This window comes from Mchenga conophoros, linkage group LG6 (genome assembly GCF_057382185.1).
Source record: "Mchenga conophoros isolate Kocher_MC1m ecotype Shallow Benthic linkage group LG6, M_conophoros_male_GT1.1, whole genome shotgun sequence".
Lineage (NCBI taxonomy): Eukaryota > Metazoa > Chordata > Actinopteri > Cichliformes > Cichlidae > Mchenga > Mchenga conophoros.
In genome coordinates, this window is record NC_140531.1 from 27,706,114 (window position 1) to 27,728,002 (window position 21,889).

General features: G+C 40.8%; 1 protein-coding gene across 6 annotated transcripts in view; it reads right to left on the reverse strand.

Moving 5' to 3' along the window:
• Window positions 1–4,335: 4,335 nt before the first annotated feature.
• The window catches only part of septin9b (septin 9b), a 74,003-nt gene continuing 56,449 nt past the window's right edge, over window positions 4,336–21,889 (reverse strand). For 4 of the 6 annotated variants that reach the window (XM_085277217.1, XM_085277218.1, XM_085277216.1 and 1 more), the window contains 9 exons: window positions 20,656–20,832; window positions 16,948–17,076; window positions 16,702–16,783; window positions 16,096–16,233; window positions 12,641–12,758; window positions 10,503–10,598; window positions 10,159–10,255; window positions 6,768–6,819; window positions 4,336–6,307 (listed from right to left, as the gene is read on the reverse strand). In XM_085277217.1, coding sequence (XP_085133343.1) covers window positions 6,091–6,307; window positions 6,768–6,819; window positions 10,159–10,255; window positions 10,503–10,598; window positions 12,641–12,758; window positions 16,096–16,233; window positions 16,702–16,783; window positions 16,948–17,076; window positions 20,656–20,832 — 1,106 coding nt within the window. In that variant the 3' untranslated portion in view covers window positions 4,336–6,090. Of the gene's footprint in view, window positions 6,308–6,767; window positions 6,820–10,158; window positions 10,256–10,502; window positions 10,599–12,640; window positions 12,759–16,095; window positions 16,234–16,701; window positions 16,784–16,947; window positions 17,077–20,655; window positions 20,833–21,327; window positions 21,474–21,889 lie in introns of those variants that run through there. The other 2 variants (XM_085277222.1, XM_085277221.1) reach the window with 2 other exon arrangements.

Consider the following 21,889-nt stretch of genomic DNA (forward strand, 5'->3'; position numbering starts at 1 on the left):
GGAGCAATAAGGATATCCTCAGCTAAGCATTTTATATAATAGTACAATACAATACAAATAAGTAGAGCAAAGTCAGGTTTTATAAATTCCCCACGGATACAGAAACAAAAACAAAACAACCTTGTAAGCTGGATGTGTAAAAGTGAGTTGACTTACCTATCCATTCACTAATCTCTCAGTTTAGTTTTATTCTTTATTTTTACCAGGACCATGCATAAGAAAAGTGACTCTCATAACAACAACATTTGCTACTACCTAATTTCAGACCCTAGGCAGGCACAGCATTTCACAAAGCTAGGTCGCTGGATAACCCTCGTGCAGCCAGTTAGCATAATTGAAATGACACAGATAAATATATATATTTCTGTTTTGTACAAAGCTTATGTATTTTGGTTCAAATGATCCTTATATCAGTGTATGAAATAGTCTAATCACAAACAGTACAGCAGAAGTCTACTTTTATTTATGTCTGTTGCACATACAATGGCGCAAATGTATAAATTAGATGGTTGGCAAAACTTAAGATGGAAAAGAGAAATAAATAAAAACATACCTGATGCAGAAACTCCCTTTTTTCTTTTTTTCAGTGACAAGACTTCAGATGAAATTCCTCCCTCTCCTCCCACATCCTGCCACTCTTCCTCTCAACCTCCGAACCAACCAGGCCACAACAGTGTTTCGGTCATTATTAACACCATGTTTTCGTCATCTTACTCATATTTTGAAAAGAAGTTGGCAAAAGTTTTAATCCACCTGCACCAAACTGCATTAGCAACATTCAGTTTCTCTTGTCATTAGTGCCAACAGCTAACCGTGCTAACGTTGGGTTTGCCTGCTAGCGGCACTCCTGCAGTAATGCAGTGGGAGAGGAGGGCAGCTGTCCTCCTGTCTCCAAGGCTGTCATACAAACATTGCTGGAGAACTGCACCTATCAATAGCCACAAAGGAGAAAAACAGCTGTGTGCAGCAGCAGCACTTTGGTAATGTGTTTGCACTATACAATATAAAATATGTATCATGGACCTCATTGGATATTGATAATTTCCACTCCCAAAAGAGCAGAGACAGGCCTTTTTTTGCTTGTTTATGCTGGTGAATTTGAGATCAAAACACAAAACAGTGATAAAAACCTACTTTGATTTCATAATATTTATTATAGGCACACAGAACATGTAAGATATATCTCATAAAAATATCCCAAAATTGAATGTATATATCCTAAAGTATCATCAGCACAGTGAAATGATTGGTTCCTTTCCATTAACATATATTGCTCTGTGTGTTATGTTTTCATGCTGGTTTCTTAATCCTGATGAAGGCCATGTGGTGAAACATATCAGCTTGTTAAAGTGCAGATGCTTCTAGCAAGGCACTTGGCATTGCCAAGTTGTTTATATCTTTGGCTTAGACAGTCTATTTCTGTGACATAAAATAACCAGCTTGGCTTCACAGCAAATCTGCTCTGGTGTCATTAAATGTAAACACTCTGCTTTACACTTGCTTAGTAACTGCTGCTTAGTGATTCTGAAAGTTTAGTTTTAGGCAGTCTGTGAAAGGCCACCTCTTGCCCACTTTATTGCTCTGATGTACGATTTCCATTGGAACGGCTAACTGTAGGAGACGAACGGCAGCAGTGAGAAAGTACAGATGTCAGTTTACATGCACCAATAAATTGGTCTGCCTCTGCTAGCCAGTGAATCTGGCACTGTCATAGCAGTGTCAGAGATGTCATTATCACTCACCTTCATGGCTCTGGGTGGCTGCCAGGGAAACTGTTTAGACAGAGGTGTCAAAGTTACGCGAGTTTTCAGTAGATACTGATCTTTCTGCAAATTTCATTGTCTCTCACCTTCACATTTGTCATTTGCCACCAGAGCGGCGTCGTCCTCGGCAAAGAGGACTTTCAAACCGAGGACTGGATCTAACACAAGAGACGGCTGCAAAAGCCCCAGCAGGAGCTGCAACGTGTGAAAGGATGACAATGACCTTCGACAAGCAACGGTGTCAACACGTTACAATCGACAGAATAGTTGAGAAAGTGTGAAAGGAGGTGTAAATGAAAAGCCCTATTAAACCGGTGCTATGTGGGCATGGTGTGATGCCGCTGCAAAGACATATTTCCTCTCAGTTGGATTTGTTTTGTGAATGCGGTGCTTGATGGTCAGTATATTACATGATTGAAAGCTATTAGGAACTGCACTCAGAAAAGGAAATTATTTCTTTTTGTCAGTACCTTTATCATAACATCGCAATGACTGACTCGGCTCAGAAAGCATATGTGCGACCTGGTGTGCTTTATATCCACCAGAAAAAAGTTAGTCATTTAGAGATTACTTCATTAACAACACTCAGTGTCATTTCTTCAATTTAAATAGAGTTTTTTGATTTTTTTATTCTTGCTTTGCACAGTTTGATAAGTGAAAAACAGTAACAACAGTACAACAATATAACAATATAGTTAGTGATATATTTAACTCTGACTTCAGAACTGCCGCAGGGTCAACAAGGTGCCAGAAATATTCTTCAGAGATTTTGATTCATAGTCACGTGACATCACCTCGTGGTTACTGCAGATTTGGCTGCACATCCATAATATAAATCTCTTGTCCCAACACATCCCAAAGCTGGATTGAGGTCTGGTGACTGTGGAGGCCATTTGAGTACAGTGAACTCGTTATCATGTTCAAAACCAGTTTAAGATGGCTTGAGCTTTGTGATGTGGTGTCTTATCCTGCTGGAAGCAGCCATCAAAAGATGGATACACTGTGGTTGCAAAGGGATGATTAGCAACAAAACTCAGGCCGTGGCTTTAGACAATGCTCATCATTTTGCCCTAAAGGTCTAAAGTGTACTAAGAAAATACCTCCCACACCATTACACCACCACAACCCCGAACCACTGATACAAGATAGGCTGGATTCATGCTTTCATGTTGCTTATGTCAAATTCTGACCCTACCATCAGTGTCGTAGCAGAAATCAAGACTCATGAGACCAAGCAAACTTTTTCCATCTCCTTATGTCCAATTTTGATGGGCCCATGTGAAATGCAGCTTTAGTTTCCAGTTCTTAGCTGACAGAAATGTTACCCAGGGTGGTCTGCTACCGAAGGCCATCTGCTTCAAAGGTTTAGAGATGCTCTACTGCTTGCCTTGGTTCTATCAGCTCAAAGTAGCCTGGTTGATCTTGAGTTAACAACGTATTATTGATAGGGATTACAAAGAAAGTGCATATTTCTCCTATACTGGCGTCTCCCCTCTTCTTCTCTTGGCTCCCTGTTAAATTCAGAATTGAATTCAAAATCCTTCTGCTCACATATTAGGACTTGACTTATGAGGCTCCATCTTATCCTAAAAATCTCATCGTACCATATCACCCCAATAGAGCACTTCGCTCTCAGACTGCTGGCTTACTTGTGCTTCCTGAGGGGATTTAAAAGTAAAATGAGAAGCAGCTTTCAGGCTCCTCTTCTGTGGAACCAGTTCCCAGTTTGGATTCAGGAGACAGACACCCTCTCTACTTTTAAGATTAGGCTCAAAACTTTCAATTCTGATAAAGCTTAAAGTTATGGCTCGATCGGATTACCCCGAGTCCTCACTTTGTTACACACCATTAGGCCTTGGCTGCTGGGGGCTTCTCATGATGCCCTGAGTGTTTCATCTTCACTCAACGATCGCTTCAGATTGCTGCCCCACCCTGACTCTGGAGGTCTGTTCCTGCCTTCCTAAATGGGAGTTTTTCCTTCCCACTGTCGCCAAGTTCTTGCTCTTACGGGATCACCTGATTGTTGGGATTTCTTTCTATAATTATGAATGGGGATTATGCACCATATAAATAAATAAAACTGAACTGAATTAAACGGCTGTACCCAAAATAAGTTTTGCTCAATTAACGTTTGACTTTCATTTAACTGATTGGGGGGAAAAAGATCTGCCTTCAAAAACCAGGTATATGAGGTGTAGTCTTAAATATGAAAAAAGGAGTACCGTAATTGTCGGGCTATAAGCCGCTACTTTTTGCACAAGCTTTGAACCCTGCGGCTTTTAGTCAGGTGCGGCTAATGTATGTACAAAACAGGATTTTCCCCTGATTTTAGCTTGTGCGGCTAATATTCAGGTGCGCTTTGTAGTCCGGGAAATACGGTAAACTGAAATTAGAATTTTTGAAATGATTATCCTTTTAACCGTAGGCGGTAAGTGATGAGATACTAGCATGCTGTGAGGAGTGTAAACACTGTGAGGACTGGGCCATTCATTTCATTTTTGAAAAGCAAAGTAAAAAATGACCTCTACCCTTCTTCATTTGTACATTTTGGAGAAAAAAAAATAAACAACTATTAAACAATAAAAATATCAATCTTTATTCTTTGAGATAGCATATCAAAGATAAACCTTGATCTATAATACCATGACAAATTACACAAGAACTATACAACGGTAAACAGTGTAACCCAATAACTTTCTCTTGATAAACAATAGTTTTGTTTTTCTTTTCTTTACTCTTAAGTAATGAAAATATCTTTGACTTCAATTATACTGTTGACTCTCTTTTGGAAATTAGAATGGTATATTTAGATGTAGTCTCTATAAAATATCCCACGAGCTTTTAAAAATACTTTTCCCCCCCAAAGAATATAATCACGTGATGTATATCATATGATATGACAGGCAACATTTAGAGGTATCATTTCAGGCTTTTAGGTACAAATTGTTCTGCCACAACTGCGAGGGACATCTGCCTCTGATGAAATGATGTAAGCTTGCAATGTAAAAGTCACCGTCTTCCCATTATTTGTTGGCATGACTGATTGTAAATAATAAAATTCAATGTACAAAATGATCAATTCTTGGAAAGTTACTGGTTGCCAGGTACGGTAAAGTCTCACAAACAGCGTACAAAATACTGCATGATACAAAAAACCCAAACATATTCTAAATCTAAATTATCATCACTGGTTAAGACCTGCAACAAACCGGAAGCCAACAGCTGGAATCAACGATGAATTAAAGTGATTACATTAAACACACACATAAATACCTATTGATAAAATCAGATCTATACTGTATACTGTATGTGCTTCTCTTTAGAAAAGAAAATGGACTTTTATTTGGTCAGAAAAAAAAGGACAAAACGGCTGCATGGGATAACAGTTGCACCCCCATCTTACACAATAAAATTAGAACATTAGCAATTAAAATACAACAGTAAAAGAGCAATGCAAAATGACTGTATTACACAACATTGGCATTATATGGAAAGAGACAATATTGTTTGGCAAAAAAAGGGGGGAGGGTTTTAAAAAACATCCTAAAAACACTGGAAAATTACAAGACTCGTTGTTTCCAAAAGCTACTCCACACTGCTACCGCTTGTCTGTTTAATTCTACAATGCGGAGGTGTCAACAATATCTTTACTTTCTCTGTAACACTATAAGCCTAACCTACATATCCCTACTTAACCCTAGCGACTATACAATACTATACACCACAACACAAGTCTTACTGGGTCAGTGGCACTAAGTTAGGTGTAGTTTAGAGCTAATCTACTGGCATCTCAAAAGCTCTACTGTACTCTGCAACATGACATTTCTCCTCATCCGTGCAGCCTTGGCTCGCCAACACTTCTGTCGACCCATAATTTCGATTATCTGTGTGTGTGGATGACTTCTGTGGATTTCTGTAAACAATCCTGAATGTAGATTGGACTTAACAGTTATCATGACGGGAAAACGAACAAAAAGAAAGTAAGAAAGAAATAGATCACTGTATGATATTGTGGCCCACAGCGAGGATGTGATTTTGCTTTCAACTGTAATGATGTAAAAAGATGAGAAAACAGCTCCATGGATGGAAAAATGTAGGAATTTACTCTCCGCTCTGTTTCTTGTAACTTCCTGATAAATTAAAAGATGTAGTTAGGTAGTCCTTCTTGGTAATAAAAATGATCTTCACAGCATGAATGCGTGTGTGTGTGTGTTTGTGTACATCTGGGCTTGTTTTTGTAAACAGAATATATGCAAGAGAATGTACGCTTTGTGCCAAGCTGTGTCCTGATATCATAAATTGGCAATTTGGCTCCACATTAGACCCTCTACATCTCGTGGGACAAGGCTTCGTGCTGAGCAGCGACTCCGTTTGGCTGCGGGGTGGCGGGCTGCTCCTCGGGCTGGCCATTGGCCTTTGGCTGAACAGCAGGATGGTCAGGCGGGTTAGAGGTGAAAAGGATGTTGGATTCATTTAACCGGCGAACACGATATGTCTCATAGTGGATGCTGCATGTGATGTCTTTGATGTTCTGCATATGTGTCCTGAAAACAAGACGAAGAAGAGAGTATTACATCTAATGAGAAAATACCGCAAAGCAAGCTTAACAGGAAATGCCTACAACAGGTATCACTCTATATTTATGGTCATGTGTTGTGGAAACAATCGCATGTATTTGCATACTGTGTGCGAGGAGTCAGTCCTACACTAACAAGCTTAAATGCACAGATTCATTGGAAGAACCTGAGTAGAAATGCCTGCTCTACCACTGTCTAGGGAAGCACTCAAAACATCAAAAGGAATTTCATTGGTATTGATTTCAGTCGGAAATTGAAGCTTTATAGAATCACTCCTGTCTCCAATTCATTTCAGCACATCTAAAAGACAGAGTGAGCTCTGATTTAGCAAAATGGTGAACCTGTAGCTGGGTTTTTATTCAAATCACACTATACCCCTAAAAAACAAAAACATTAAAATAAATGTAGAAGTGTGATGGATGCTCACCTGATTAGGAGATCTCGGAGATAAGCAAACTCACAGTGTGCAATGTTCTCAACTGCAAAGAGAGAAAGAGCAAATCGCTGAGACTAAATTCACAAAACAATCCCAAATCCTTTCCAATCCTGCTTTCTTGCAATTCCTTAAAAAGATCACAAGATGGCAGTGCCGTTCACAATCCAGTTGAAGGGCGTCCTCTAACATGACATCTACAGCAATTTTCTTAAGCCATGATAACTCCCTCCTCCACTTTCCAGCAATTTAACACATCAGAGCTCTTCACTGTATTGGAGAACTTTAAGTAAGACGTTTTAACAAATTCCCTATGACAAGCTTGTGGTGCCTTTAGTAGGCCTAACATGTTTGAATTATAGATTATGTCTAGTGAAAATGAAGTAAAGGAGGCTACTACTTAAGTAAAGCTTTGAAATCTAGGGCAGGAAATTTAATTCTCTTTGAAAGTGGGAGAGTGGAATAACTGCTGGGCCTGTGAGCGCTGATTAACGGCATCAAGGGAACAAGATACCAACTTGTAACGAGCTGAACTGCTGGTGTCTAGACGCTCTACTCCTCAACTAGCAGTGAGGAGCTGTTATATCAATCGATATGTATGTCTAATATACCCGTTACCAACACAGCCCCTGAAAATAAACAGTATTTTCAGTGCTTGTGATAGTATAGAGACTTAGTCCTCCTCTGAGGCTTAATTTATGATGATGGTGCCGGCATGTCCGGGAGCTTTCTCTCCCTTTCTTTTCCCTGTTCCTGCTCTCTTACTACTTGGCTTAACCAGAACTGAGCCACTGTTCTCTTAGCCAGACAAGACTGCATTTGTCCTGAAATTCTTGTACTCTATCTCCCTCACCTTGCGGTTCTACAGAATTCATTTGTAAGCTTTCGTATGAGTAGACTGGACATCTTCAGAATGTAAAATTGAAAGGTTAAAAGTCCAAAGTACCATGTTTTGAGGAGGAAGAAAAGTCTGCATGCACCTCTGAATATAAAGCAGGTTTATACACTAGAAGTACAAAGTCAAACCTGAAAGTATTGGGATGCCGTGCGACATGTACATTAAAAACAGAATGCAATGATTGCAATTTCATAAACCTATATTGTATTTATCATAAAACATTTAATGTTTAAACTAAGAAAATGTACCACCAAGGTCCAAACTCAGGTCAGTTTGAATTTGATGGCAAAATGTTTCATAAAAGATGAGGAAGTGCTGTGTTTACAGCTGTAAACATCTGGGAGCTGAGAAGAGCAGCTGCTGGACTTTTGGGGGAGGGATGTTGTCCCATTTTAGTCTGATAAATGATTATAGCTGCTCAACAGTCTTGGGTTGTCTTTGTCATATTTTTGCTTTATGATGTTTTGGTGAAAGGTCTGGATTACAGGCAGGCTAGTTCAGCACCCAGACTCTTCTACTACAGAACCAGTGCTTACAATAGATCCAGTATGTGATTTAGCATCGTCTTGCTGAAATATCCAAGGTCTTCCCTGAAAAAGAGGTCATCTCAGTGAAGCGTATGTTGCTCTAGACCCTGTATTTACTTTGCAGCACTGATGATGCCATTCATGATGTGCAAGCTGCCAATTCCACAGCCACTAATGCACCCCGACACCATCAGAGATGCAGGCTTTTGAACTGAGAGCTGATGAACAAGCCAGATGGGCCGTCTGTTTTAGTCTGGAGCACATGGTGTTTTCAAAAAATAATTTCAACTTTTGATCCGTCTGACCACCGAACGGTTTCCCACTTTGCCTCAGTCCATTTTAAGTGATTTTAAATATTCAAAGTCATTGCAATTATTATTCATTAATAATTTATATCCACTGTTCTGAAATGATTCTACAATGTATAGACAGCTTTTTGCAGGTTGAACCCATCCATCCATTTTTTATACCCAGTCATGTTACTGACCCGATGCCAGTTGATCTCAGTTAATCTAAAATGTTCCTCCAGCTGTTTCCTCTTAGTACAACTTACTTTTCCAGCCTTTTGTTGCTCCGTCCATACTTTTTTCTTCAGTTGCTACCATCACATTCAAAATGAGCATGAGTCTCTCAGTTTAAACATTTGATATGTTTTCTATGTGCTATCGAATAAAATACAGGTTTACAAATCACTGCATTTTGTTTATTTGCATTTGAATCCTTATCTTTGAAATCATTTTTTTATTTTTATCCCAGTGTTTTCTGCTCGAAGCGTCACGCCAAGTCTTGCATGCTACCATACTGTTTAGATACTTGTGTGATTGAAATGCTCTTGTTTATCTGAACATTTGTTGTGTTTCAGACACAGTATTTCAAGGTCATATTTCATAGTGAACACTGGGCGTTTCCCCAGCTACACTGAATCACAAAACAAACATAGTCTGAGTCATTTACATTTATCATTTACATGATATTAAATAGCTTGAGGGGTTTTTTTGGTGAATGATTTATACATTACAATGCATTTATAGGACAGCAAATGAACTAGATGCTCTGCAAGGACTGTGCTGAAGGGTGTCCTTAGCAGGAGACACTATTAAACAGTGATAGGTCCCTGCTGAGCTATCCTTCCGTTGGCTTTTTGTCTTTTTGCTACGTGTCCAGAGAGATGTCCTCGCTCTTTCTCCATCTCTACACACACACTTGCACAATTGTGAGTAATGCAAGTACAGTTACTTGCTAAGAACCTCTTTGGCACTGTGAGCGTGCAGCACCGGCCAACAAATGTAAAGCACATCACAGAAGTTATTGCATGCAAGTGTGTCTGTGAGACAGTGTGCGTGTGTTTTATGTTTCTTCCTGTAATCTCAAAGGACATAGAAAGTGTCTGCAAATCTTTTCCTCCTGTCTCCTACGTCTCCCAAGTTACAGACTCAGAGAAACTTATATAAACAAGGATTCAAACAGCAGATGGTTAAACTAGCTGGCCACGTTTTCAAGCAGCAGTCTCTAACTTTCCACATGCTGAAAGTTCACCAAAATCAGTCTGCTGGTTTTGCTGGTCATTTTGCCACCACAAATACCAGAATGAGCAAGGTGAGACAACTCAACTGTAGTTAGTAACTGTAGCATGCATGCTGCTGTATTATTTATTGGGTGAAGTCAGATGGCTTTGGCACTGTCGTCTGGACAGGTGCGACCCAGTCATGAGTACAGGAAATGGGCCGTTTTAACATTTGACCAGATGGACATTATAACATTATTAGGCCAAGCCAAGTATTTTTTTAACTGCTTTGCTGGAGCAATTAGTGGCACTGGCAGTGACAGCTACATGTCGACATGGCCGATCTACATCGAGACAGTAAATAAATGATCACATTGTTCTACCTTGTTATTCATTTTCTATTATCTGGCAGGGAAACTAACCAGCTGTGGTGTTTTATTTGCAAGTGTGTATTACCCTCTATGGTGCCCCACTTTGTTTTCCTTCCCAGAATCCTCTTTCCGTTCACCTGGTACTCCTGGTCGCTGCCCACCACAGCAAAAGGGGTCATCTCCTGTTGAGTGCACACATGCAAACATGAAGAGAAAACGCTGAAGTGTTTGCACCGATTCATTTTCAGGTCATGGTTGACTTGTTGCAATTTCCCCAGTTATCATGGATTTTCCAAAGAAACACATACCGGAGATCAAAAAAGTTGCATCTAACAAAGGCTTACATTATCCATGCTGTAGCCACAGGATGCTATTCTTTAGGTTTGCTGTTAAAATTCGAAGTGAATGAACAAAGCAGTATCAACTTACCCTGATTTTGTCATTGATCATCCTGTCCTCTGCATCCTCATCAAACTCTTTCTGAGGATAAACATCGATCCCATTGGCTCGCAGCTCTTCCCTAATCTATACACAAGTAAAGAATGACACACAAAAACAATAAAGTTAAGATGACAAAAAATGCAAAAAAGTCACACCGGCACATAATATATAAATGAAGATGCTTCAGTCTACGCAGATAAAAATGTACAAACGGAGAGTGAGACTGTGGCAGTTGTGCACAAACTCACTTGACTGTGTCCTGGAGCATTTTGTCAAACCAGTATAACAGAATATAAGCTAGCTGTTGATACCCGTGACAGAAAGGGGCAGGGACACGCTGGTTAACAACAGACTTTCTTGAGAAGTCTGACATCCAGACAGAGGTACAGCTCATAAAATCTCCACCCCTCAATTTCAGCATGCTTTTAAAACGACTAAAACTCGGGCACGGGCGCAGGAAAGTTTCTGAGAGAAATGTCCTTTTAATGAATGACTGTTCACTCCCACAATTACTACTCTGACAATTTCCACTTGGTCCTTGATCAAACATTTTTATTGTGCATCCTTAGAAGCTTTCTCAGGGTTACATTAAAGGATGCGAACCAAGTGAAATCCTACAAAAAAGCCACATCAGCGGTGGTTATGTGAACACACATTCATAGTTGAACACACCGAGACCCAACATTTAATAAAAAACAAAACAAAAAAAATTCAGCTTGTTCTGGTTGCATGTTAAGTTGCTGCGGGGATAATGGGAGGGAAAAAAAAAACTGGCACGAGAAGCTTTTAGTCAATAATCTTCACGGTCAAACAGAGCATGTGCAGCCAACCAAAACAATCCAGCTACAAGCCCCGAGGCTTCGACTCTCTGCCAGGGCCTGGCACAGAAACCAGAAAGCAGACTCTGCTTTGTACTTATTGGACTGTGTTACTGGGATAGAGGGGAGACTGGTAGCCGAGACACCCATTGTGCTTCCACCTCTCTAAAATGAATAAAGCTTTTGGGAAGTCTGCATTCTTAAAACAAGGGATGTGACACAGAGAAAAAGATGGAGGAAGGCAGGTGGCTGTCTGCCTCCTGTGGAGTGAAAATAATCCAGCAGAGAAACGCAGCGAGGAAGAGATTCAGCATCACGTAGGGACTCAACCCAGGTGAAGCAGGAATCTGTTTAGCAGGGAAAGCCATGATAAGAAGGTGAGCGGTGTGAGGCTACAGATTGTCAGGTTTACAAGTCAAAGTGTTGACTGTAAAGCCAAATATACCCCCAAATTACACTCTGTGGATGAAAGCCTGCACAGATTTACAGTGGTTAGCCTGGATGCATTTGCTAAAATGTGCTTAAAAAACTTCAGTGACAATAAAGATTTCTTGCCATTTGCCAAAAATAAAAAATGCCCATCATGTTGCTGAAATAGAGGAAAAGCCAGGAGATCATAAAATTCATTATGTTGTTTAGTTTGGGAACCGTAACTGCATGTATAAAAGCTCTGCGGCGTTAAAAAAAAAACAGTATGGGACTTAACAATGAAAAAATAAACTCACGTATCAAAAACGGGCAAATTATCTCAGATTATTTAGAGAAACTGATGAATATTCAGGGTTTACTAAAATGCTAATTTTGAACTCATTTAATTCTAGTCATGTTTTATTGCACAGTGGAGACCTCTTTGAGCTTGGCTGTATTGTATGCTCACCCCATAATTCAGTGGTAGCCAAACGAAGAGCCTGTCTGCTTAGCTGGAAAGTGGGCTTAAATCTCTTGGATTGTTGCTTAGATAAACAGTTCTTAAATATCTGTAATTAATAAGAGCTTAAAATGTTCACAGTTCACAGAGATAATAGAGTATTTCCCAGGATGGATGGAGTGTGAGTTTGCACAGATGGCTTCAGTTTGTGGTTAAGCCTGGCAGCTTCTATACACCAGTGATTAATGATTATTACTGGTTACTGAACACACCTGTGTTCATGAACACACTCTGTCGTCCGATCTACCAACGCACTGCATTTATTTATCTTAAGCACACTCTGAAGCGCTCCTACAGGCTACTGCAAGCCAGGTCTCGCACACAGCTAACACGATGCAGTTACCAAGACCCAGCAATGCATGCAAACACACTTCTCTCACCGTCTTTTTAAAGGAGTCCCTCTCCTCCAGGGTGAGAGTGTCGGCCTTGGCAATGACAGGAACGATGTTGACCACCTTACTGAGATGCCTCATAAACTCCACATCCAGAGGCCTAAGACTGGAAGATGAAAAAGACAACAAAATTCAATTTTACTTTAAGTAAAATAATTCATATTTTACACATAAATGCGCAAGGAGGTTCTAAATTAAGAGGTCTTACACTATGGAAGGACAAAGCAATTTATACTACAGATAAAAAGACACCAAGATGTAAACACCTTGTTTCATTTTTAAGTGAATAGTAATAATAATTTAATTAAAAGTGCAGGAACGTCAGTTTAGGTTTTAGATATTGTATACAGGAATCGCCACATACAGGATCAATCAGTTAGGCACGTACCTAAATAAAATATTCCAAATGTTTGCTAATAATATGAAATAATCAATAATTCCAGGAGCTTGCGCCTGATGATGTTCTCCAGTGTGAGCACTGACCAATGCCTGGCTTGCAGTAAAAGAGAAGAACGGGGGGGGGGAAGACTCAAACTGTTTCTTTTCAGTAGTTGACTGCACCAAAAATAGCAAACGTGGTTAATTACATGTACTTCACTGCTCCAAACAGGCAACTGGAAGTTATATTTAAGAACTGACATGACTGTAAGGAAAGAGAACAACCACTAGAGAGCAGTCATGGTCCACTGCAGTCTTTCTGTTCGCCCTGAAACCATGTCGCTGTAACACACAGAGGGGCTTTCTCATTTTGACAGGTTCACCATTTTCCCCATTTGTCCTTAATATCCTGCTTTCGCCTAACTCAAAGCCAGTTTAGATAAAAGCATTCCTCCTCACTGGCTTTGTGAATCTTTCACATCTTAACAGTGTGTTTGATTAAAGTTGTTTACGTTTCTCCTTTAGCAGCCTGTAATCGTGCCTAGCGTAGCAATGATTAGGACCGTCAGTGTGCACACTGTTGTTCCATGTTGCCTCCAGTTGCTCCTGCACACAGTTTCCTTTCATGCTGTCTGCTCTGCCCTCCAATTAACCTCAGCCAGCCTGGTTCAAAGACCCAGAGGCAGCTGGAGGGAGGAAGGATGCCAGGCAAGTTCTCCAGAGCAACTGACAGACATGTCACCATCAAAATGGGATGAGCTTCTGCTACACAGAGCACAGAGACAGGACAAGAGAAACAGAGCAGCAGAGGTAAAGAGAGAGGAGCGATGCAGAATAAGCGAGGCATCAAATGCTCAGGGGGCAAAATGTCACGTGAAATAAATACGCAGACAGGAAGGATATCCCCCCCTCCAAAAAAAGAAAAACTGTGGCTCACGATCCATGTGTGTCAGTGCATAAATAAACTGGGGCTATATGTACATGTGTGCAGCATCACATGCATGACAGAGCATACATGCACACTTTCAGATGTACACATGCACTCTTACCGCAACATATGCAGCATGGACAGTCTTTATAAATTAAACATGGATGCATGCACAGACGTACAACTGTATGTCTGTGCATGCATGAATAAATCCTTCTGTCTAGCAAGTCGAAGAACATAGCAGTGACGTTTAAATGAACTGAGAATGGTTAGCTCGGTGGTCAAATGAAATGAGGAGAAAACAACCAACCACACTGCGAGCAGCACTCCCCTCCCACCATTTCAGCAACGGGTCAGAAAACCAGCTCGGAGTTGACGAGAGCCAAAGTGGAGTCTTTGTTTTCTCGTGACAACATGAAAATAATGTGCCTGATGCTGCCATTATCGGAAATGGCTTCTTTGATGCCAAGGCTGTGTCTTGCTTCACTGAGCGCTGCTCTTCGATCCGAAACCACAGTAGCAACCGAAATGCACATCTCCAACGATAGAGGCTTATGAAAGCTCAATCTGTCGTCATTTTGCTTCCTGTCATTCTTGGTCACATGGCGCAGGCATCCAGAAGCCTTTGGCATTGTGTCTGGGTAATTGGTAACAGGCCTCATTTAAAAAACCTTCAGCTAACATTACTGTGAGAATTTAAAATGAGAAAATAAGCAAGCAGAGCATAATAGGGTAAGAGTTTTGTGATTCTTTCAGGGACTTATGTTCTTATTTTATTTGTGAATCACTTCTACTAAGTTAAAAAAAAAAAAAACAACTGCAAAGATCTGCCGTAGGTTTGTAAGTATCCTTTTATGTACGTATGAAACTACCAAACAGGAACTCTCTACCACGTGCCATACTCCAACGGTAGCCCCAGCAGATGTCTCCTTTATTCTTGCATACAACTCTCTGGATAGCTGTAAGGAAGATCACTTCCTGACAGATGTTTATAACTTTTGATTAAGAAAAAAGGTGTGAATTTTTGCAAAGCGGGCACCTCTGCTTATGAGCAGTATCTGACCTGCAGCAATACTATGATTACAAAGATGACGCTGGAGGATTTAGGCACTAAGAGAAGCAATGCACAGTCACAATAGAAGAGGGTGGACTGAACTCTGCAGCTGTAAGCACAATTATCCACAAACACATTCAGGGTATCCACATATGCGCACCCGTGCAAGTTTCAGCATGCCCACTGCCCACTTGAGTCCACTCCCTGCGCCCTGCTTTACAAGAACAAGGGTACACACGAACACACACTCGCTGAAGCAACAGCTGTGGTGACATGAGCAGATGATGAGGGGGTCTGTCAAACTGTGGGGCTCGCACATGTCATCCCTCGATCCTTGAAAAACATTTAAGTGGAACAACTGTTGAGTTATTGGTGCACAGAAATATGCGACTGGGTTGGATCTGCGGTAAGAAAGCCAGTTAATGGGTGTTTACAGTTGGTGCGCATTAAAGCTTTGAGTGTTTTAATTCACATATGTACAATATTTTAAAGCCAAGGTGGCTTTATCAATCACACACACTCAAGAGACAGTATCTTTCTTGCTCCTGAGGTAACACAAGGACACTAGCATTAGTTGCTAAATGAGACACCTGCACTCTTTTGGTCCACACTTTGGTATGTTAGAATCATTCACACCATTTTGTTTCTGCTTTAGCCTCCAACCACGTCTTTTGCACATTTGGCGGCTCAGTGAAACACGCTCGTCTCCGACCACTGTCGCACTGGATTTCATCATCAAGTTTCCGTCAACTGCTCGATATCACATCTCTCTATTCAGTCACAGATGATAAAGCCGAGAGATATTTAAGAGAGAGACGGCTCAGAATGAAAGGAATACAGCGGAAGCTGCAGAGTTCAGTTTCTTTGTGAAATGTGACCCTTCGAGTGACTCTTACGTGTCTTTGAGGAGAGAACGAGTTCCACATGTGGTCATTAGAGAGTGAGATGAAAAAGACCAGGAAAGCGATGTGGTTAAAGAGCTAGAAAGAGACAATAGGTCGGGGGAGGTCCCCTGAAGACCCTCTGTAGTTGTGGTGAGAAAAAAGGAGTAGGAGCTTGTATCATTTTAATACAGGCTCTTACCAGTGGCCAGTGGGAGGTATGAAGTATATGCAGCAGTGCACCCTGGAGTCTGGGATCCTTTTCTTCCTGTTAATGTTGATTTCCTCTTGCAGGTAGGATTCATACTGGTCATTGATGAACTTCATGATGGGTTGCCAGCTGTAACAAAGAAAATTAAGGAAAGAAACTATTACCTCAAAACCTCTTGTAAACAGTTACTCTGCTACAGTGACTCCTTTTGTTCTGCAACATTAACTTATAAGCTCCAAAGAAATTTGTAAAGAAAAAACTACGGATTTTTTTTTCCTTTTCGGTGATATAGCGATATTATAACATGCAGCATTGCCTCCAGGGAGGCAAATGTTCCTGTAATGCTAAAGACACTTTTAAGACATTATAACTTCTAATTAAATCATGCATATTTTACTTACACAAAAACTGAATCACATTTCCTCAACACTTAAATTATAAAATAATAACATGAAATCCACCGTCTTGATTAAACAAAATAAAATGGAAAAAGTGTTTAAAAAAAACAAAAACAGAAAGAAATTGAGTTTCAGCTTTGAGACAAATTGAATAAGTACAGGAAGTGATTGTAGGCAGGTAGATCAAGTCTGGGCTCACCAGTTTTCATTGTTGATTTGATCCCCAAAGCCAGGAGTGTCAATAACTGTTAGCTTCATCCTAACGCCTTTCTCTTCAACATCTACAGAAAGAAAAAGTGATTCGTGTAATTTAGGACACTTCACTTTTGCCAGAACGATGTACCGTTTATATATTTATAATGACAGATTAGACAGAAAGCCCATATTTCATATTATTAATGCAATATGTGCTGCATCAGGTGGTAGGCTACAAAACACGGCATACCGTGACTGACGGACTTGATCTCGACTGTCTTGGGGATCCTCTCCTCCACGTTGGGCTGCACAGACTTACGGCTCACCTTGGATTTGAACAGCGTGTTCATCAGAGTGGACTTTCCCAGGCCGCTTTGCCCTGATCCGAAAAACGAACAGACGAACATGCAACATTTAGTAAAAGTAGGAAAACAACCATCTTAGGCGGTCAGAAGGGAAATCCCTCTGAAGACAAAAGCACAATTCAGCTTCTCTTTTTTAAAACCTCAGAGTGGGGAAAACTACATCTTATAACAGGACCTTACGCTCTTCTGCATGGGTTGTGTGGTGGGTGTGTAGTTGCATTGGGAGCCTCGTTATAGCCCCCAGAAGAGCCACCTTTGGACGCCACAGTATTGTACAGACCACACACAGAGATGCAGACATCACCCACTAGGGGCTGAATCCTCTTACGTTGTGTCTCCAGTATTATATAATTCTACTGAATATGGTCTTAGTGAGATGGGGTGGGTGGAAACTAAGTAGAAAGTGCATATATACTTATTATACAATATTATAGTGTCATTTCTCTTACTTAATTAAAAAAGGTCCACTGCTGTTGATACCATGAATAAAAATGCAATTTCCCCTTCCACAGTGTATACTTATCATACTTGTCAATACATTACATTTAGCCTTTATTAATCAGTACAAGAGTTATACTCCGACATCTAATAGCCTCAAAAAATGTGCACCTGCATAGTATGGTATCCAGAGTCGTTCGGCTACGTTTCTTTTTTTGACTTCCAAATGAATTTAAAATTTAGTCAATCTGCTCATTTCCACTTCTACATTTTTACTCTAAAGACTGAGGTAGATTTGCATAATTCACAGTTGCTGTAGCTCCCTTTCCTGTAGCTCAACTTTACTCTGACTGGCTTAAGCATTAGCTGTATGCCTGACGACATCATTATTTAAAACCATGACACGCACGATTGTCAGATATTAAATATGTCGAACTTGTGGACAGAGGATGCCAACATGGCGAGTCTATGAAGTTAAAGGTGACTTACAGCGATACTGTGATGCTATTCATTGCTTGTTTAGCCAATGGAAACATCGACTAAACAAATGCGTGCTTGTGCTGAAACAACAACGAGTTGGTTTCCTTTGACTGGACGAAAATAATACAAGGTGGAAGCGAAAATCTTGATTTGATACTAGCATCATTTTGAAACATTAGGAGTAACCGGATTAACGGGTCACTGCACACAGACCCACTCTGTGTGCCATGTCCCACATTTCCTGTCCTAAATGTAGACTCTGTGGGTATCTGATAGGGCATATGGAGAGTCGCCAAGCTGCCAGTCCCTTTGTGACGCCTCTTGGTGGCCTTTACCGCCTCTCTCTCACCTTACATAAACACACTGCCTCTTTAGCACACACTTCACATGCAGTCTGCCCTGCTGTATGCATTCACCCACAAGCACATGGTCCCATTTTCTTTCCTTCTTCTACTGACATACACACTTAGACACATTGGCCAGGACTAGGTAGCTGAGGGGAGAAATTAGGGTCAAATGCATTCTCTGAATACCACAAGACCACAAGGGACAAGACCAACACCAGTTAACCTTTTACATTTCAACTAACCACTCAAATAGCAAATCTGTTAGCCAGCAGGAACTTTATTAGAATGGGAATAGATTATCTCTTAACGTTAACTAAAAGAAATCTAACAAATCTAACTACAGAAAAAAACAACAACAACAACAAAACAGTAGTAATCTGACTACACACGGTAGCCAGATTCCTACTGTGTTTCATGGCCTTGAGCAAGAGCTGAAGACAGTCTCACAATTATCACCAAAATGATGCACACCCTGCTGTCAAAACAGTCAGAACCCAACGGCAGGCCAGCACTGAACGGAAAGTAAGAAGTAGATGCCAATCATGTGCTAGGTGTTTGCTAACACATTGCCCGAGGAACTTGACACGTTGCTATAGTGATGTACTTTAAAGCTCCCTTTGGCAATCAAGACGCCTCGTGCCGGTTGAAACTTGCCTTTTCTTTTCCTAGTGAGCGTTATTTAACAGCGATAGACTTTATCAGTTAATTTTCAGTTATCCTTGATGCATTTGGGGCGCTGCAAGCAAACATGTCAATGTTGGGTAGAAATCTGCAGTTTTCCTGCAACAACACAAATGTGTAAGCAGGGATGCAAATCTCACAGAGATTGAAACACGCTGCTGTTTCACTCGGGAGCTTTTTGTGTTTACTCAGAAAATAAACGTTCGGTGAGTCATGTTCCACCATCATGCTCTCAATATAAATCTGACACTCTCACTTCACACTCAATGCAATAAACAGTAACTATGCAGCAGCCCTCATTTGCCATGCTATGATCCATTTCCATGAAGCTGCACTGACATGCCACCGTACTAAACATAGCCCCGAAGAGCCTCAAATCAGAGTTTTACAGTTACTTCCAACAGGCCAGTACCAACAAACAAAACAGATAAAATCTCTGATTGTTATGTAGCTTGATAACATTCCTTTGTTTATAAGCAACATTAGCATAGGTCTGTGTCTCTTGTATGCATGTATGCACACAGGTGCAGGATTGGATAGATGTACTGACACTTTGATGGTGAGGCTTAACTGGAGGTGCGTAGCTGCTTTCTGAGGACGTGAAGTCTCACACAGAGTGTGTGCTGCAGCTTGTCAGAGTAATCGCCATCATTATAGCAATTACTCAGCCTGACAGCCTAAGTTTATCCTCTCAAGTGAGAGTGTTTGTCTGATAAACTGTGGACACTCAAAAAGAGAGCTTGTTGAGGAAGTCGCCACGTTAGCTGACTGTTACCAGAACAAGGGAAGTAGAACCACACTATCAAACACGCACGGTTCGTCCTGCCTTTGCTCTTTACGGCAGCCTCGTAATAGATATAAAAAGCGATTTTCTGAATCGACAGCAAGCAAACCAAGCATGTCCTCTTTTAACTGGCGATATGTGTGCTCCTGATGTGTGTTGCGTCTCAGTTAAATGCTGACTCATGTGTTACTTGAACCACAACTCTTCTTTCGTTGCTTTGTTCTGCATTTTGAGTTGTTGCTGCACAAACTGAAAAGTTTTAAATGACTCCCATGTGATTCCCCCCCCTTTTTTTTTGCTTTGCTGAAATCAGGACTGGGACAATATCTGTTGCAAACACACCACATTTGGGAGCAATTACAGCTTCAAGCCTTCTTGGACACATCTGTGCTAGTTTAACCTGGATACATAGTTATATTCAAATCTAACATGAAGGCATAATAAACATTAAAGTGTGAGGTCAGACTAGATGGGAGGAAAACATTTAGAATTAGGCCTTTACATCATTCCACAGATTTGTACGAAAGCGACCACCTTTACTCACTGTAATGATCTTTTTTATATGCCATAATTTAGCATCTTTAGCATCCCCCGCTTCTCCATTTAATAATAATAATGGATTGGATTTATATAGCGCTTTTCAAGGCACCCAAAGCGCTTTACAATACCACTATTCATTCACTCTCACATTCATACACTGGTGGAGGCAAGCTACAGTTGTAGCCACAGCTGCCCTGGGGCAGACTGACAGAAGCGAGGCTGCCATATCGCGCCATCGGCCCCTCTGGCCATTTAATTTGACAAGACAGGGTTAGAGTCAACAGCACAGGTTTTCACTGGGTAATGTTGTGTGTCTTACTCACCCACAACCATGACATTGAACTCAAAGCCTTGTTTCATGGCCTTCCTCCTCATTTGCTCCAGGATGGCATCGATGCCCACATAGCTGGTGTCGCTGATCGGGGTCTTCTCCCCCTTAGCTTGAGGTTGGGGCTTGGTGGCTTCAGACATGTTGCTATGGCTCAGATTGACCTCTGACCCTAAGGGACACAAAGAGGGGGACAAATTAGTGTATTTTGTTGGTGTTTATCCCCAAAGCTTGATGTTTGAGCACATTAGTTTATGAAGTTAACGTTTAAATTTAGTACATTTGAACAAGCAACATAAATTCAAGTGAAACCTTATTAACTGCAGTGAACACCAAGTTAGGAGTGCAAATCATACACGATACTCATCTGAGAGGCTGACTTCCTGTGTGAAACAGGATACCAGACTCAAAATTCATAGCACCAACCCCCTTTTACAAGTTACTGTGTAAATGAGACATTATAGAAGAACAAGAAACTTTCCAGCAACCACCTCACGCTAGCAACCCATTGCACAAAAGCTGTTGACTTTTTCAAAAAATAATGATGTGGAAGTTGGAGCCACAGTCAAACAATGCAGCTGTGTTTTGCAGTAAAGATAAACTAATAAGGAAGACAAAAGAAACAGACCTCGGTGGAAGAAGCGACCAAATATAAATCACAGCTTACCTCACTTTAAGGCGGATCAATTGAAGGCGAAGGCTGTGTGCCAAAGCACTGCTGCAACAGGAAAATAAAAAAAAACAGTTCAACCCTACCAACTGTACTAGTATGTGCTTGCATCAACAGCAAGACTCACTCCTATGGTAGGAGGAGATATCATTTCCTGTACTGTGACAGCGTGTGCCGATGCCTGCGTGAGGTCTGCAGTCAAAGACACTACAAACCACAGACGTGTACCTGAAACTGAATCTGTTACAGCCATCCTGGATTTATCTTTATATGAGGCACGCTAAAACAACAGCTTGTCCATAAAGTGCTTTCTGCAGCATCATGCCTTTTAACGCTATAAATATAAATGAAGCAGTTATGACAATGAACTTTCTGATACTGCTCCCTGCTCAGAGTTTCTCTCTTCCTGGGTATGGGTAAGACAAAAACATTTTTTTGTGAGCGTTTTGTTTTTATATTGATACCATGCTGGTTGTTTACAGGCATAGAAAACAGAGATTTACCCACAGAGGCTGAAAGTCAAAGACTCACAAGATTGTGGGTGTCCACTCTCAAGTGG